Source organism: Dama dama, chromosome 19 (genome assembly GCF_033118175.1).
Source record: "Dama dama isolate Ldn47 chromosome 19, ASM3311817v1, whole genome shotgun sequence".
NCBI lineage: Eukaryota > Metazoa > Chordata > Mammalia > Artiodactyla > Cervidae > Dama > Dama dama.
Genome location: NC_083699.1, coordinates 35,236,310 through 35,251,622, shown reverse-complemented (window position 1 = coordinate 35,251,622; position 15,313 = coordinate 35,236,310). Strand labels below are relative to the sequence as shown.

The following is a 15,313-nucleotide window of genomic DNA, read 5'->3' as shown; positions in this document are numbered from 1 at the left end:
CTTCTGAACCAAGACTGCTTCCCAGCCCAGGCCTCTTCCACCCTTCATTCTCCTCCAGATTGTGACCTCAGCATCTCGTTCCCCTGGTGACTACTGACATCCTGGGCCTTTCTTGCCTTCTAAAAACTACTGCTCGGACTCTGCCCATGGCTTTCTTGAATTGGTCACTCTCCTTTTCCATTCTGCTTTCCAGCCTCCTGAGGCAGAATATTGTAGTTTTTATGCAATGATCCACAATTCTGACACTCAAGGAGTTATGCTGGGCCTGGGAATAGAACCCTGGCTGGGGGCAGGGATACAAGTTCAAAGATGATTTGACATTTGGCTATAAATTATGTATTCTGATTAAGAGCAGACCAGGGGGTCAGGTGCTTTCAGTGGTGACAATAAAATGTTGTATTTCTTATTATAAAAAGCTTTTTTAAATTTTCTCCCCATTTTTCAAATAAGGCAAAACCACTCAAAGCATTAGTCACATTTGATCTCATTATTAATCTTATGCTTTCTTAATGCTGCATCATTTTCTAGTTTTCAATAATCCTCTTATAATTCACCCTTTTCTGAGACTTAGAAATAACAGCAATATAGAACTCAAAGCACTGAATTCTTCACAGTTAAATCTATCTTATAATTTAAATGCACAGAACTTCAAATTTTTACAGTTAAGTGGAAAATTCCGCATTGTTTTTGTTTTTGATGAAAATGTAAGCTTTTTATATCACACAGAGAAAATTCCATTATAAATATATGGATTCAGAACAAAGATATGTAAGAGATCTGAAAAAGCCAATGACTAATGATAACATCTTAAGCCAATAAATGCGGAGAATGACAAAAAGCTGAAGCCAATTTTCACAATGTGGTTGTGATTTATATACCCTTTTTGAGTAAAAATGAGCAGTTTTCTCTTTAATAATGAAAGTTGTTTCCATTTCATAGATGGCAATAATTAGCATATAGCTCACTGAAAGATGACTTACAGTGTTAAAATGAGTTAGTTCCTAACGAACACAAAGACATGGCCCTTCATGGAGCACATATACACATGTGCCTGCATGCATACATACACACACACCCCATTAGATTATTTTCTTCCAAGGAAATAATTTTATTTCCCTCATAACTACTATTATAGTTATAATGTTTACTGCTATTGTTATAAAGCCAGTTCACCCCAAAGTAGAAGATAAAAGGGAGGAACATATGAATAAAAGCACAGCTTTTAATACTTCAGCTTAGAATTCTGCCAAATTCTGCTTTTAGCTTTGCCCCCATTTAATCGATCTCCTGCCTTGCTCCCCGCAATGTCTTCAAACAGCTATTTCATTGCATGTTTTCATGACCATAAAAAATGAGATCTGTAAACAGACTTAAAATGAATATGGTGAATATTCACATCATACCTGTACAAGTCCGCTTCTGGTTGCTGACATTCTATCACAGCTATAAGAGTGTCCAAATTGGCAACTGTCTGTAATACTGCTGTTTCTGGAACTGCCACATGTGTCTGAAAAAAAGAAAAGTTAAAGCCCATAGTTTTGAGATCTAAATGGGACCTTAGACATCATTTATTTCAAATCTCTTTTATAAATGAGATCATAGCATTCTGTACTTGAGATCACTAAGCTAGATGGCAGAAGAGAAGAGAAAGAAGAATGTAAAGTAACAAGCAATAAAAGGAGCTACTGTGATTACCTGTCTACAAAGGCCATTTGCATACAAGGAAATTAAGTCTGTAAGTGTGTTAATAGTCATTACTGCTCAAAGTTTATTGCAAATAAATTTAACAGGGAGAAAAAAGTGAATCAAGTAAAATTTCTGACTGTACTTTGAAAATTGAGAAAAATTTAAATGTGCCCCCTATTTAAGAAAGCACCAGTATATTAAAAGATTATAGTTTCTCCAAAGCACTTTTTACTTTTCTTAACTTGACTAAACCATGTGAGGCTAACCTTGAAGTAAAATGTGTGCTTTCATGGAGTAATTAACAGTAATTTAAAACATTTTTCCTTTATCGGGTCAAACTTTATTACCTTAACCAAAGGAAAATATCACTATAATCCAGAGACGTTTTGTTCACCAAGAGCCACACTCAAACATACACATGTACAAACCTTCAGGTTAGTTTCTCCATCCAAACTAGCAGTTGTAACGTGACAAGAACCATCAAGTCGATCTGAGGACAGAAGAACCAAATCTGCAGGGAAACTTTCATCTTTGGCTACTCGAACAATATCACCCACCTATGAAGAATTTTAGGGAAAAGTGAATATACAGATTTTTAAAGGCAGGACTTATTTTTATTGGGTTCTAAACAAGTGGTCTACTACAATATTTTAATGTAGGAAAGCAGACTTTAACTAAAATATAGTCAGATTAGAATTGTTTTTAAAATATAATTGATTTCTATTATTTATTAAATGCATACCCGAATATTTTTTGATCTAGTTGTTACAAGGCCACCACTTCGAACAACATAAACAGGAGCTCCATTTACTTCATTATCTGAGATATGTCTTAACCAATCTTCATAACCCTGTAAACATCAAAAGAATAAAAAAAGCTCCTCTGAGTATAATTAGAAGATATGTGTGTGTGTGTTAGTCGCTCAGTTGTGTCTCTTTGTGACCCCACGAACTACAGCCCGCCAGGCTTCTCTGTCCATGGAATTCTCCAGGCAAGAATACTGGAATGGATTGCCATTCCCTTCCCCAGAGATACTTTTATCAACTGAGAAAAAGAAACATAATTTCCGCAAAACATTTCATTCATTAGAGCCATGTTAGACTATTTTGGCATTCATTACTGCTAGAAACACTCTCTTCACTTGGTTTTCATCACACACATGTTCCTGGTTTTCACAGTACCTCTCCAGTTACTTCTTCTCAATTTACTATGGGAGGCTCCTTCTATATCATCTTAATGGGCCCTTTTTTCACCCTTCTCTTACTTCCTATACAAGATTTCTTTATCCCTGTGTCTTCAAAAAATTCTGAAATTTCTATCTCCAGCCTGTATCTCTGGACTCTAATAAACGTAAATATCCAACTGTATTCTTAATGTCTCCATTTTGATGTTTTATAAATAACATTAAACATTTAAAAACTAAACTGATGATGTTATCCTTAAAATCTGCTGCATTTCCAATGTCTCCCATCTTGACAAATGACTCACTTTGGAAAGAGACAAGTTGTAAGTCATTATTATTATATTAAACTCACTCCTTTGGCAGATATATTATAAACTCACCAACATCTTTTCAACTTAGTTACAGCGCATCATATTCCAACTAAATCCACTCTTTATTTGGTCAAATTTATACTGGGAAACCAAGGAAAGAAGTATTGCAACATTTAACACTTTCTCAAAAATATTCAAGAGGTTCATTCATTCATCTATTCATCTATCACATATTTATTTCATGTCAAATATGTGCATAACCTTGTTCTGGTCACTGGTAACAAACTGATAATACAAAACAAGGTCTCTGCCCTCAGAGAACTAAACATTCAAATGAAGGTGACAGACAAATGAATAAACAAGCATTTATTCAATAGAATAGGCAGTGAATGAGAAATGATATAAGCAAAAAGACCAGAGCAGGGAATGAGACAGTGACACAGAGGTCAGGAAAAGCCTAAGGTGTCCAAGAGAAACAGTTGTATTTTCAGGCATAAATTGTTATATATGTGTCTCTGGAGTTCAGAGCATAGTTTCAGGATACATGTAAATTAGAAAACCACTAGACTTGATGAAATCACCGAAGAAAAAATTATATATAAAAAAGAAGCCCAATGGACAAATATTTGTTACTCTGATGCAATAAATGATATCTACAAAACCAAATGAATATGTAATTGTATTAAGTGATCTGGATGCTTACTGACTTACAAAAATCCTAGTCTCCAACACAGCAGTGAATAAAGGGAAATCAAACTTACAGCAGTAGCAAGTTATTCAGACACACTAGATTAACTGTTGATTTATAGACTTCCCTTACCTTTATCAAATAAGTAATAAATACACTACATCTCAGAATGATCAAATGTCTGCCAATTTTGTTTCTGTCAATTTAAACCTTATCCCTAAATCTTACAAAATGAAAACTTACCAAACTGGCACATGAAAATTCAAATTAACTCTTTCAAGAGGAAGGGAGCAGTTCTGTATAGTTGAGCTTCTGCCAAGATATTTTGAGAAGTGGTAGCTATATAAACATGACGCTTCTAGGAATTTTAAAATTTCTTGTCATGCTTATCCAATAATACTGTTTTTCTATACCTAGATTTTAATATCAAATCAGATCTAGTTGAAGCTATTCCCTTAGAGTACTACTTTACATAAAAATCAATTTCACAGAGAAAGCTGTAAAAAGTAGGAAAGTACTATACAATTTTTATTCAAAAATGTTCATGCCAGAAGTACATGTTCACTCCTAAACATACCCCCTTCCTTTGAATTATATATCCTTTAAACACTATCAAACTCTACAAAGATGATTGTAACAATCTGTTTCACACATAACTTGGCTTGTACCTAAAAAATGCTTGCTTTTGGATACTTCTTAGGTATGTTAAAGTAACAACATACTTTAATAACTGTAATCATCCCATCAGTCACCAAGTACCTGATAAGAGAGGCTTACTTTCGTTTAATTTTTACCATATGCAGGCTTCTCCGGTAGCTCAGGTGGTAAAGCGTTCTACCTAATTTTTACCATATGCAGAATCAAACAAATTTGCTGCTTTTTTTCTTTCTATAATTTTATTTATTTATTTGGCTGTGCTAGGTCTTTCATGGCTGTGTGGGCTTTTCTCCAGTTGCAGGGAGCAGGGGCTACTCTCTAGTGCAGGGGCTTCTCACTGCAGTGGCTTCTCCTGTTGCAGAACACAAGCTCGAGGGCACGCAGGCTTCAGCAGTTATGACTCCTGGGCTCTAGGGTACAGGCTTAGAATTTGCGACACACAGGCTTAGTTGCCCATGGCATGTGGGACCTTTCCAGATCAGGGACTGACCCCATGTCTCCTGATTTGGCAGATGGATTCTTTATCTCTGAGCCACCAGGAAAGCCCTAAATTTGCTTTCTTATGAAAATGACTTTCGCAACAATAACTCTTACTTTGGAGGAGAAATATTAAGTTAACTTCTGAATTACTTGGGAAGAAAGCAAGCAACAGAAAATATTTCATACCTGCTTTATGGCAGTAACTGTTATTACAAAGAACAATGGAAGTCCACTGGTAACTGGACTGGTAGGTGTATCAATCATAAGCTGCATTAAAAAAGAAAGAACGCAGAGTATTATATTTTATATTGTACATATCACTATTAACATCTAGAATCTCATAATTATTGGGAAATCTGAAAACATTATACAAAATACATGTCACAGTTCAGATGAAAAAGTAACTTGAGAGAGATTATGCAGTGAATGTAGTTTACTTCACAGTTTCACAAGTACACTTTGTTAGCTATTATATGGGGTTAGTAGACTATCTAAATCTATTGCATACCCAGAAATATTGCTAGAGTGGACTCAGTTTCTCTGCTTTCTTAACACACAGAGTACTTAAGGTCTTCCTCAGTATTTGTCTTGGAGGGGAGCTACAGCTATTCAGAATCTCAATTCACATTTCTTTGCCCATCCAGAGAAATGCTAAAAAAAAAAAAAATCTGTCAATTTTTATTCTGGGATTCAGAATAAACTCACACTGGAGAGAAAACAAGAAATGGGACTAGGGAAATGGTTTCTTTCTACAAGTGATTTTGTTACAGCTAGTAGAACCAGAATGGTACAACTTGGAAAACGATGCTGCAATTATCTAAATCATACAACTGATGTTTCAATAAACTGCTTTAGAAGAAATATTTGCAGTAATTATATTTGGTTATTTAGAACATGGGTCTAATAATTTATTAATATTGCTTTATTCTGGTTAGGCCAATTAAGTTTGTTCTATTCCAAAGACAGGCTGAATTCCTGATCTTAGGCAGTAATTTCACAAATGCATGTTACTTGCATGTAATAAGTATAAATTTCTCGTTTTTTTGGACTAAGCAAGCTGATGGTCTACTGATTTAAAAAAAACACAAAAAAACAAAACCCAGAATTTCTTTTTTTCTGCTCATAAAGAGAAACAATTGAAAAAAAAAAAAAGCTTCCTCAAGCTTTAAGGTGACTACTTCACAAGTTTTTTTTTCTTTGAAGGTCCAGGTTTTATGGAGAGAAAAGTTCAGAGTTTATAAAAAAAAAATTCAGTGCCACACTGAAAGAGACTGCTAACGTATCATCAGAAAAGAAAAACCTCTTTGAAGGAAAACAACAGTCATTAATTCTAAATCTTGGTTTGTACTCAAGTTTCATACTGTTCTCTTGATATTCTGATATTAGGGAACAAAAAAGCACAATGAATATAGATTTAGTTTAAGAAAATGCCCTCCTGGATAAAAATCTATATTCATGAAGATCCTCAGAAATTATAATAAAAACTTTTAAAATAAAAGTAAAATCTATAAATTAAAAAAAAAAGAAAAACCAAAGGAAGATTAATTTTGTACAAAGATGGTTCCACAGGCAGAAATGTGCCAAAAACAAGTGCTGTATGTTAAAAGCCATAATATTTATTTTCTGAGGCAGAACATCTGAAATGATGATGCTATTTTCTTGGCTTTAATTATGATTATCAGCACTATAACACATAAGTGATAAAACAAAATACAACTGATCTTAAAATTCACTGGCCATTCTTCAGACCATTACTATATTCACTGAATACAATGGGGAAGCTCTGCAGAAAAAAAAAAAAAGGGTCCCATAGTCACATGATTTAGAATGCAATGTTAACTTTTCCTTGAAGATATATGTTTAGCATTCATGTCTATCAACTTAACAATTTACGGAGTGATAAAGCTTACCTGAACCAAAAATATAATAAGAAAATAAAAGTTTGCCACTCTTCTGAATTGTTCAAATAAATTTTTTGGAACAAAATTCCACACAGTATACTAAAAAAAAAACAAAAAACAAAAAGATAAGTTAATATTTTAAAATAATATGTACTATATACAAATAATAAGAAAACTTGTACACATCAGATATACCAAGTCTTTACACAAATTCATGTAACTCAATGCTACAAAAACTATCCGGCTTTTAGAGTTTCAGGGCTTTTATTCTACTTTTTACCTGAGCTTTTATTCTCCTTTTTACCTTTTACTATTTATTGGCGATTTTAGTATAATTTTAAAAAAAGAGATAAAGGAATCTATCAATTTTGCTATTAAATTCCTAGTTTTTTTAGAAGTTGGAGATGGCAGATCTAAAATAATATTTTAATATTTTGGATTTTGATTACACAAAACTAAACCTAATGTTGAAAGATGAATTAAGGGACTTCCCTGGTGGTCCAGTGGCTAACACTCCACGTTTCCAATGCAAGAGATCTGCGTTCGATTTCTGGTGAGGGAATTAGAACCCATATGCTGCAACTAAGAGCTCACGTGCCACAACTAGGACCCAGGGCAGCTAAATAAATAAAAATAAATTTAAAGATGGATTAAGAGTTGATAAAAATGCTAACACTAGATTCAGTTTACTTTATAAATATTTTCTTTAGGTTTTGTCAGAAACAGAGGAGACAGTATAATTCTTCAATTACTCCTCGGTAAGCATGGGATATGAAATGCGAAAAAGATTGAGAATTACTTTAGTTAAGTGATCACTGGTATAACCATGAAGAAAATCTCATAAAGGACATGAAAATCTGTCACAATGTCTATTTTCACAGTGAGACAGTAGAGTATAACGGTTATAAACATTGATGGTAAAAGGTTAACAATTTTTGTGATCTAAATCCTAATTCATGGTCACCGAAGGACCTTGGATCTTATTTCTCTGTACCACATTCTATGCTCTATAAAATGAGGACAATTTTAACAATCATACTGTATAGGTTGCTACAAAGATTAAATGAGCTGATATATAGTGCTAAGTGAAGTCGTTCAGTCGTGTCCGACTCTTAGTGACTCCGTGGACTGTAGCCTACCAGGCTCCTCCGTCCACGGGATTCTCCAGGCAAGAATACTGGAGTGGGTTGCCATTTCCTTCTCCAGGGGATCTGCCAGACCCAGGGATCGAACCCTTGTCTCCCGCATTGTAGGCAGACACTTTAACCACTGGCCCAGACAATAAAGCCTCAGCCAATAATGCGGGAGAACCGGGGTCGCAAAGAGTCGGACACGACTGAGTGACTTCACTTTCATAGTGCTAAGGACAGAACCTAGTTCATACTAATTGCTGTGTCTGTTGCTATATTATTAATCAGTTTATAAAAGGAACAAAGATAACAAGTTTAAATAGAGGGGATTAAGAACAATACTTTTATCAACAGCTATATTCCAAGATAAAGTAAAAGAAGTAATATACAAACAATTCAACAAGAAAGAAAAATTTAATGAAGGAGGTTACATTCAACATGGGCTTTGAGGAAGGAACACTCACAATCTGAAAACTGGGGCAAACAGAGGGAGAACATTTCAGGAAGGAAAGAAAGAATGAACAAAGGCAGAGAGGAGGGAAGTTCATCATGGCTTTGTGACAGAAGATAATGCAGTCTGAAAAGAGTCTAGGGAAATAGTAGGAGAGTAGAAAGGTAGTAAAAGGGAACATTGAGAAGCCAGGCTCAACTATGGTCAAGAAAAAAACAGACACTGCCTATATAAATATCTGGGCTTCCCTGATGGCTCAGCAGTAAAGAATCTGCTTGCCCCTGCAGGAGATGCGGATTCAATCCCTGGGTCGGGAAAATCCCCTGGAGGAGAGCATGGCAACCCACTCTAGAATTCTTGCCTGGGAAATCCCATGGGCGGAGAAGCCTGGAGGGCTATAGTCCAAAGGGTCGCAAAGAATTGTGAACATGCATACACGCATAAAAATGTCTCCATTCTTGAAATTATGGTTAAAAACATGAAATCTACATTCTCTGCAAAAATATACAACCTATGTTCTTAAAAGTTGAGATTATCAAAACAAAATCATAGCAAAGCCAAGGTGGTAGGGAAGTTAATTTATGGAACAGCAGGTAATCTGTTTTGGAAGTTTAAAAAAGCAGTAGTGGAATAATAATAGAGGAGAAATGAGAAAGACAGTCTTCATTTATGTGAAAAAAAGGCAACATTTATTTAAAAGTCTACACTTTAGAAACCTGGTCAAAAACACTAAACCTAATACTACTACATTTGATTGAATATCAAAATATTCATATAAAGATATTTAATCTCAGAAGTTTTCCAGGACACTCAGTTTCAAGTATCAGCAGACTGTGAACTCCTCAGTTCAGTTCAGTTGCTCACTCGTGTCTGACTCTTTGTGACCCCATGGACTGCAGCATGCCAGGCCTCCCTGTCCATCACCAACTCCTGGAGTCTACTCAACTTGTCCATTGAGTCGGTGATGCCATCCAACCATCTCATCCTCTGTCCTCCTCTTCCCCCCCACCCCCGGTGCCTTCAATCTTTTCCAGCATCAGGGTCTTTTCCAATGAGTCAGTTCTTCCCATCAGGTGGCCAAAGTATTGGAGTTTCAGCTTCAATATCAGTCCTTCCAATGAATATTCAGGACTGATTTCCTTTAGGATGGACTGGTTGGATTTCCTTGCTGTCCAAGGGATTCTCAAGAGTCTTCTTCAACATCACAGTTCAAAAGCATCAATTCTTCAGCACTCAGCTTTCTTTATAGTCCAACTCTCACATCCATGCATGACTACTGAAAAAAACACAGCATTGACTAGACAATTACTTTGTTGGCAAAGTAATGTCTCTGCTTCTTAAAATGCTGTCTAAGTTGGTCCTAACTTTTCTTCCAAGGAATAAGCATCTTTTAATTTCATGGCTGCAGTCACCATCTGCAGTGACTTTGGAGCCCAAAAAAATAAAGTCTGCCACTGTCTCTCCATCTATTTGCCATGAAGTGATGGGATCAGATGCCATGATCTTAGCTCTCTGAATGTTGAGCTTTAAGCCAACTTTTTCACTCTCCTCTTTCACTTTCATCAAGAGGCTCTTTAGTTCTTCTTCACTTTCTGCCATAAGGGTGGTGTCATCTACATATCTGAGGTTATTGATATTTCTCCCGGCAGTCTTGATTCCAGCTTGTGCTTCATCCAGACCAGCGTTTCTCATGATATACTCTGCATATAAGTTGAATAAGCAGGGTGACAATATACAGCCTTGATGTATCCCTTTTCCTATTTGGAACCAGGCTGTTGTTCCATGTCCAGTTCTAACTATTGCTTCTGGACCTGCGTACAGATATCTCAAGAGGCATGTCAAGTTGTCTGGTATTCCGATCTCTTTAAGGATTTTCCACAGTTTGTTGTGATCCACACAGTCAAAGGCTTTAGTCAAAGGGACAGTCAATAAATCAGAAATAGATGTTTTTCTGGAACTCTCTTGCTTTTTTGATGATCCAACAGATGTTGACAATTTGATCTCTGGTTCCTCTGCCTTTTTGAAAACTTAGCTTGAACATCTGGAAGTTCACAGTTCACGTGCTATTGAAGCCTGGCTTGGAGAATTTTGAGCATCACTTTGCTAGCATGTGAGATGAGTGCGACTGTGCGGTAGTTTAAGCATTCTTTGGCATTGCCTCTCTCTGGGATTGGAATGAAAACTGACCTTTTCCAGTCCTGTGGCCACTGCTGAGTTTTCCAAATTTGCTGGCATATTGAGTGCAGCACCTTCACAGAATCATCTTTTAGGATTTGATAATAGCTCAACTGGAATTCTATCACCTCGACTAGCTTTGTTTGTAGTGATGCTTCCTAACGCCCACTTGACTTCACACTCCAGGATGTCTGGCTCTAGGTGAGTGATCACACCATCATGATTATCTGGATCGTGAAGATCTTTTTGTATAGTTCTTCTGTGTATTCTTGCCACCTCTTCTTAATATTTTCTGCTTCTGTTAGGTCCATACCATTTCTATCCTTTATTGTGCTCATCTTTGCATGAAATGTTCCCTTGGTATCTCTAATTTTCTTGAAGAGATCTCTAGTCTTTTCTATTCTATTGTTTTCCTCTATTTTTTTGCACTGATCACTGAGGAAGGCTTTCTTATCTCTCCTTGCTATTCTTGGGAACTCTGCATTCAAATGGGTGTATCTTTTCTTTTCTCCTTTGCTTTTTGCTTCTCTTCTTTTCACAGCTATTTGTAAGGTCTCCTCAGACAGCCATTTTGCTTTTTTGCATTTCTTTTTCTTGGGGATGATCTTGATCCCTGTCTCCTGTACAATGTCACAAACTCTCTGTCCATAGTTCATCAGGCACCTGTCTCTCAAATCTAGTCCCTTATCTATTTCTCACTTCCACTGTATAATCATAAAGTATTTGATTTAGGTCATACCTGAATGGTCTAGTGGTTTTCCCTACTTTCTTCAATTTAAGTGAACTCCTAGCAGATAAGAATTATGAAAACTAGATTAAAATGAACTATTTAAAATCTTGGAACATGTCCAAAATATAGATAGAAAAGTGAAGAGAGTTTAATTTCAAAAAAATTACAAATGGAAGGTGTATGAATTATAAGCAATAGCCTCTTAGCCTGGAGATACTATCCAGCTTGTATAGCTATGGCAGCCAAAGTGGGGGGGGGGGGGGGGACACTACTCCCTTATCAACAAAATACGACAAAGATTTAGAGCTCAGGGCTAGAAAAGCAGCTGGAAACTTAAGGGGAAAATACTAGTAGTGAAACCACCCAAGGAAAATGACCCAAATTCAGAACATAAACTACCCAAACCTATGGTGACAACTAAAACATGCACTAAAAAGGAAATGAACACAGATACTGACACTTGCAACAACAAAGATCGATCTCAACAGTACTGTGTTAAGCGAAAAGAAATTCAGACACAAGACTCCCACCGTATCCATTATTTATATGACATTCTAGAAAATACAAAACTATAGCTACAGAAAGCAGATCAGTTGCTATTGTTGGAAGTGAAGAGAAGGGAGAATGGCCACCAACTTTTTGGAGTGACAAATGTATTCTGTATCTTAATGACAGTGGTCATATGCTATACATTTGTCAAAATTCATCAAATTAGTAAATTGTATTGTATATAAACTATACCTCGTGTTTAAAAAAATTTTTTTTCAAGAAGGAGTTTTATTTCTTCCATCACTTACTAAGAACTATGTCATTAATCTAAAGTTCCTCTATTATCTTGACTTCCCTGGTAGCTCGGACGGTAGAGAATTTGCCTGCAATGCAGGAGACTTGGGTTTGATCCCTGGGTCGAGAAGATCCCCTGGAAAAGGAAATGGCAACCCACTCCAGTATTTGTGCCTAGGAAATTCCATGGACAGGGGAGCCTGGCGGGCTGCAGTTCACGGGCTCACAGAGTGGGCATGACTAACAAAAACACACATGCTCAAAAATGCCTGTGAGGACTTCTGAGAGCCCCTTTAACAGCAAGGAGATCAAGCCAGTCGATCTTAAGGGAAATAAACACTGCTGATTTGGAAGGACTGATGCTGAAGCTGAAACTCCAGTATTTTGGTCATCTAATGTGGACAGCTGACTCATTGGAAAAGTCCCCGATGCTGGGAAAGATTGAGGGCAGAAGGCAAAGAGGGTGTCAGAGGATGAGATAGCTGGATGGCATCACCAATGCAATGGACATGAACTTGGGCAAACGGGGAGGGACAGAGAGGCCTCGAGTGCTGCACTCCATGGGGTAGCGAAGAGTCAGACACGACTGGGTGACTGAACAACAACAATGCTTAAAGAACTTTACCCTCAGTTTCTGACTCACATCCTCTGTAACTGCACTGTCCAATAAGGTAGCCACTAGTCCCATGTGGCTACTGACAATTTAAAATAAATTAAAATTAAAAATTAACTTCCTCAATTACATACTATATTTCAAGGCCTAAACAGCCCTATGTGTTAGCTAATGGTTATTATCACATTAGACAGCAAGGAAAACATGTCTGTCATGACATGACAGCATTATTCTATAATCTTCAGCTTCAAAATGCCACAGGAAAAAAATGAATCAAGGAAGAATATGTAAGAATGAGTAGGTTCTTTTGTACTATAAAATGTTTATAGAAGAATGATAAAATTGGAGGAAGTCAGGCTTTAAAGTCACAGAGAACTGAGTTCAAACTCCAAACCCATCCCTGGGTAATTTTCCAGCACTTCAATTGGAGAAACTGATATAAAATGAGTATAACAACACTCATTAAACATATCTTAAAGTTGCTGTAAGGATTAAATAATATAAGAAGTACCTAATATAGTGCCTGGCATATGGTATAAATATCAGTTCCTTTAGTTTTAACTGCTTCCTTAATTCCTTCCTTAATTAGTTCCTTAGTTTAAACTAAGGGTACCTTTTGGAACATTGGCTATCTGACATTAGGAACCAGCAACTCTTTTTATTTTACAGTTCAAAATTTTGGTTAAGATAAATCTACCAACCACCATTTCCTTGAATTTTTAAGGATATAAATGTATACTATACAAACAAATCACTTTTTAAAGCAAAATAGTACATAACCACAGTTTTAATAATAGAAGTGTTAATTCTTACCTTAGATGAAATGATCCGGTTATCTATAAATTTCTGAGGTGTATAATGGCCATACTGAGGAAACCTGTTGGCTATGTAAATAGTTCTTGTGTCACTTTGATGTGGTGGGTCAAAACCCTAAGGCAAAGCAAAAGAAAAATAACTGTCAGCAAAGTTAGTTGTCATGACTCTTTACTGGTGGTACTTTTTAATTGATCATATTATACCTATTACTTGCCTTGAACTGCATATAGGGTTAATCTATTTAAGCCATTTCTTTTTCTTTCCAAGTAAGTGAAAGTTGCTCAGTCATGTCCAACTCTTTGCGACTCCATGAACTATACAGTCCAGGCCAGAATACTGGAGTGGGTAGTCTCCCAGAACCAGGGGATCTTTCCAACCCAGGGATCAAACCCAGGTCTCCTGCATTGCAGGAGGATTTTTTTTACCAGCTGGGCCAACAGGGAAGCCCCTTTCAAAGTAAACAGGTACATTTTCTTTAGATATAAACTAACTAGGTAATAACCTCTGGTAATGAAAAATAGTCCATTCTTTGTCAGAGATGCAACCACAAGAAAAGAATAATCATACAGAAGAGCTACAGAAGTTCATGAAGGCTTCTTTCCTTCTCTTTCATTCCTGGGGTTCCTTGCTTTTCTCTTTCTTACTTCCGTGCTTTTCTCTTTTCCTAGTCTTTTTCTGATTCCTAGTCAGTAATGCGGAAGCCCAGCGTAGCTAAGGCCTACTCAGCACCTACCATGTCTGATGACAAAGGCTTACATTTTATTTTACACCCAGATCAACTCGGTTTCAAAGAGCTTTGTTCCCAGAGAACTTAAAAACGCATTGTATAGCCCAGATTCATTCCATACAAGCATTTCTTTGTGCTAGTTACATTATCAATCGACTCTCTGACATGTGGATATATTAATATGTTACAATTCTGGCTTCAAATTTAGAAGACATTCAATTAAGGTACATTTAGTAATCATCTCCAGTGGAAAGGTTTGCCCTGGTGACAAGAATACTGATACTTCATTCCTACAATATTACACTCTTTTCCAAATTGACAAGTAAATCTTTTTATTTTTAAAAAATTTATTTATTTTTTTAATTGAAGGATAATTGCTTTACAGAATTATGTTGTTTTCTGTCAAACCTCAACATGAATCAGCCATAGGCATACATATGCCCCCTCCCTCTTGAACCTCCCTCCCATCCCACCTCTCTAGGTTGATACAGAGTCCCTGTCTGAGTTCCCTGAGACATCGGCAAATTCCCATTAGCTATCTATTCTACATATGGTAATGTAAGTTTCCATGTTACTGTCTCCATATATCTCACCCTCTTCTCCCCTCTCCCCATGTCTGTAAGTCTTGTTCTTTATGTCTGTTTCTCCACTGACGCCCTGCAAACAAATTCTTTGGTACCATCTTCCTAGATTCTGAATATATGCGTTACTAATATGATATTTATCTTTCTCTGACTTACTTCGCCCTGTATAATAGGCTCCAGGTTTTTCCACCTCTTTAGAACTGACTCAAATGCATTTCTTTTTATGGCTGAGTAATATTCCACTGTGTGTATGTACAACAACTTCTTTATCCATTCATCTGCTGATGGACATCTAGGTTGCTTCCATGTTCTAGCTATTGTACATAGTGCTGCAATGAACAAAGGGACACATGTGTCTTTCTCAATTTTGGTTTCCTCAGGGTATATGCCTACAAGTG

At 36.5% G+C, this 15,313-nt stretch overlaps 1 protein-coding gene across 6 annotated transcripts in view; it reads right to left on the bottom strand.

Moving 5' to 3' along the window:
* Positions 1 to 15,313, bottom strand: part of ATP11B (ATPase phospholipid transporting 11B (putative)) — a 109,751-nt gene that overhangs the window by 72,326 nt on the left and 22,112 nt on the right. For 5 of the 6 annotated variants that reach the window (XM_061166652.1, XM_061166655.1, XM_061166651.1 and 2 more), the window contains 6 exons: positions 13,602 to 13,718; positions 6,916 to 7,005; positions 5,192 to 5,272; positions 2,429 to 2,536; positions 2,115 to 2,243; positions 1,404 to 1,507 (listed from right to left, as the gene is read on the bottom strand). In XM_061166652.1, the coding sequence (XP_061022635.1) occupies positions 1,404 to 1,507; positions 2,115 to 2,243; positions 2,429 to 2,536; positions 5,192 to 5,272; positions 6,916 to 7,005; positions 13,602 to 13,718 (629 nt within the window). Of the gene's footprint in view, positions 1 to 1,403; positions 1,508 to 2,114; positions 2,244 to 2,428; positions 2,537 to 5,191; positions 5,273 to 5,513; positions 5,655 to 6,915; positions 7,006 to 13,601; positions 13,719 to 15,313 lie in introns of those variants that run through there. The other variant, XM_061166654.1, reaches the window with a different exon arrangement.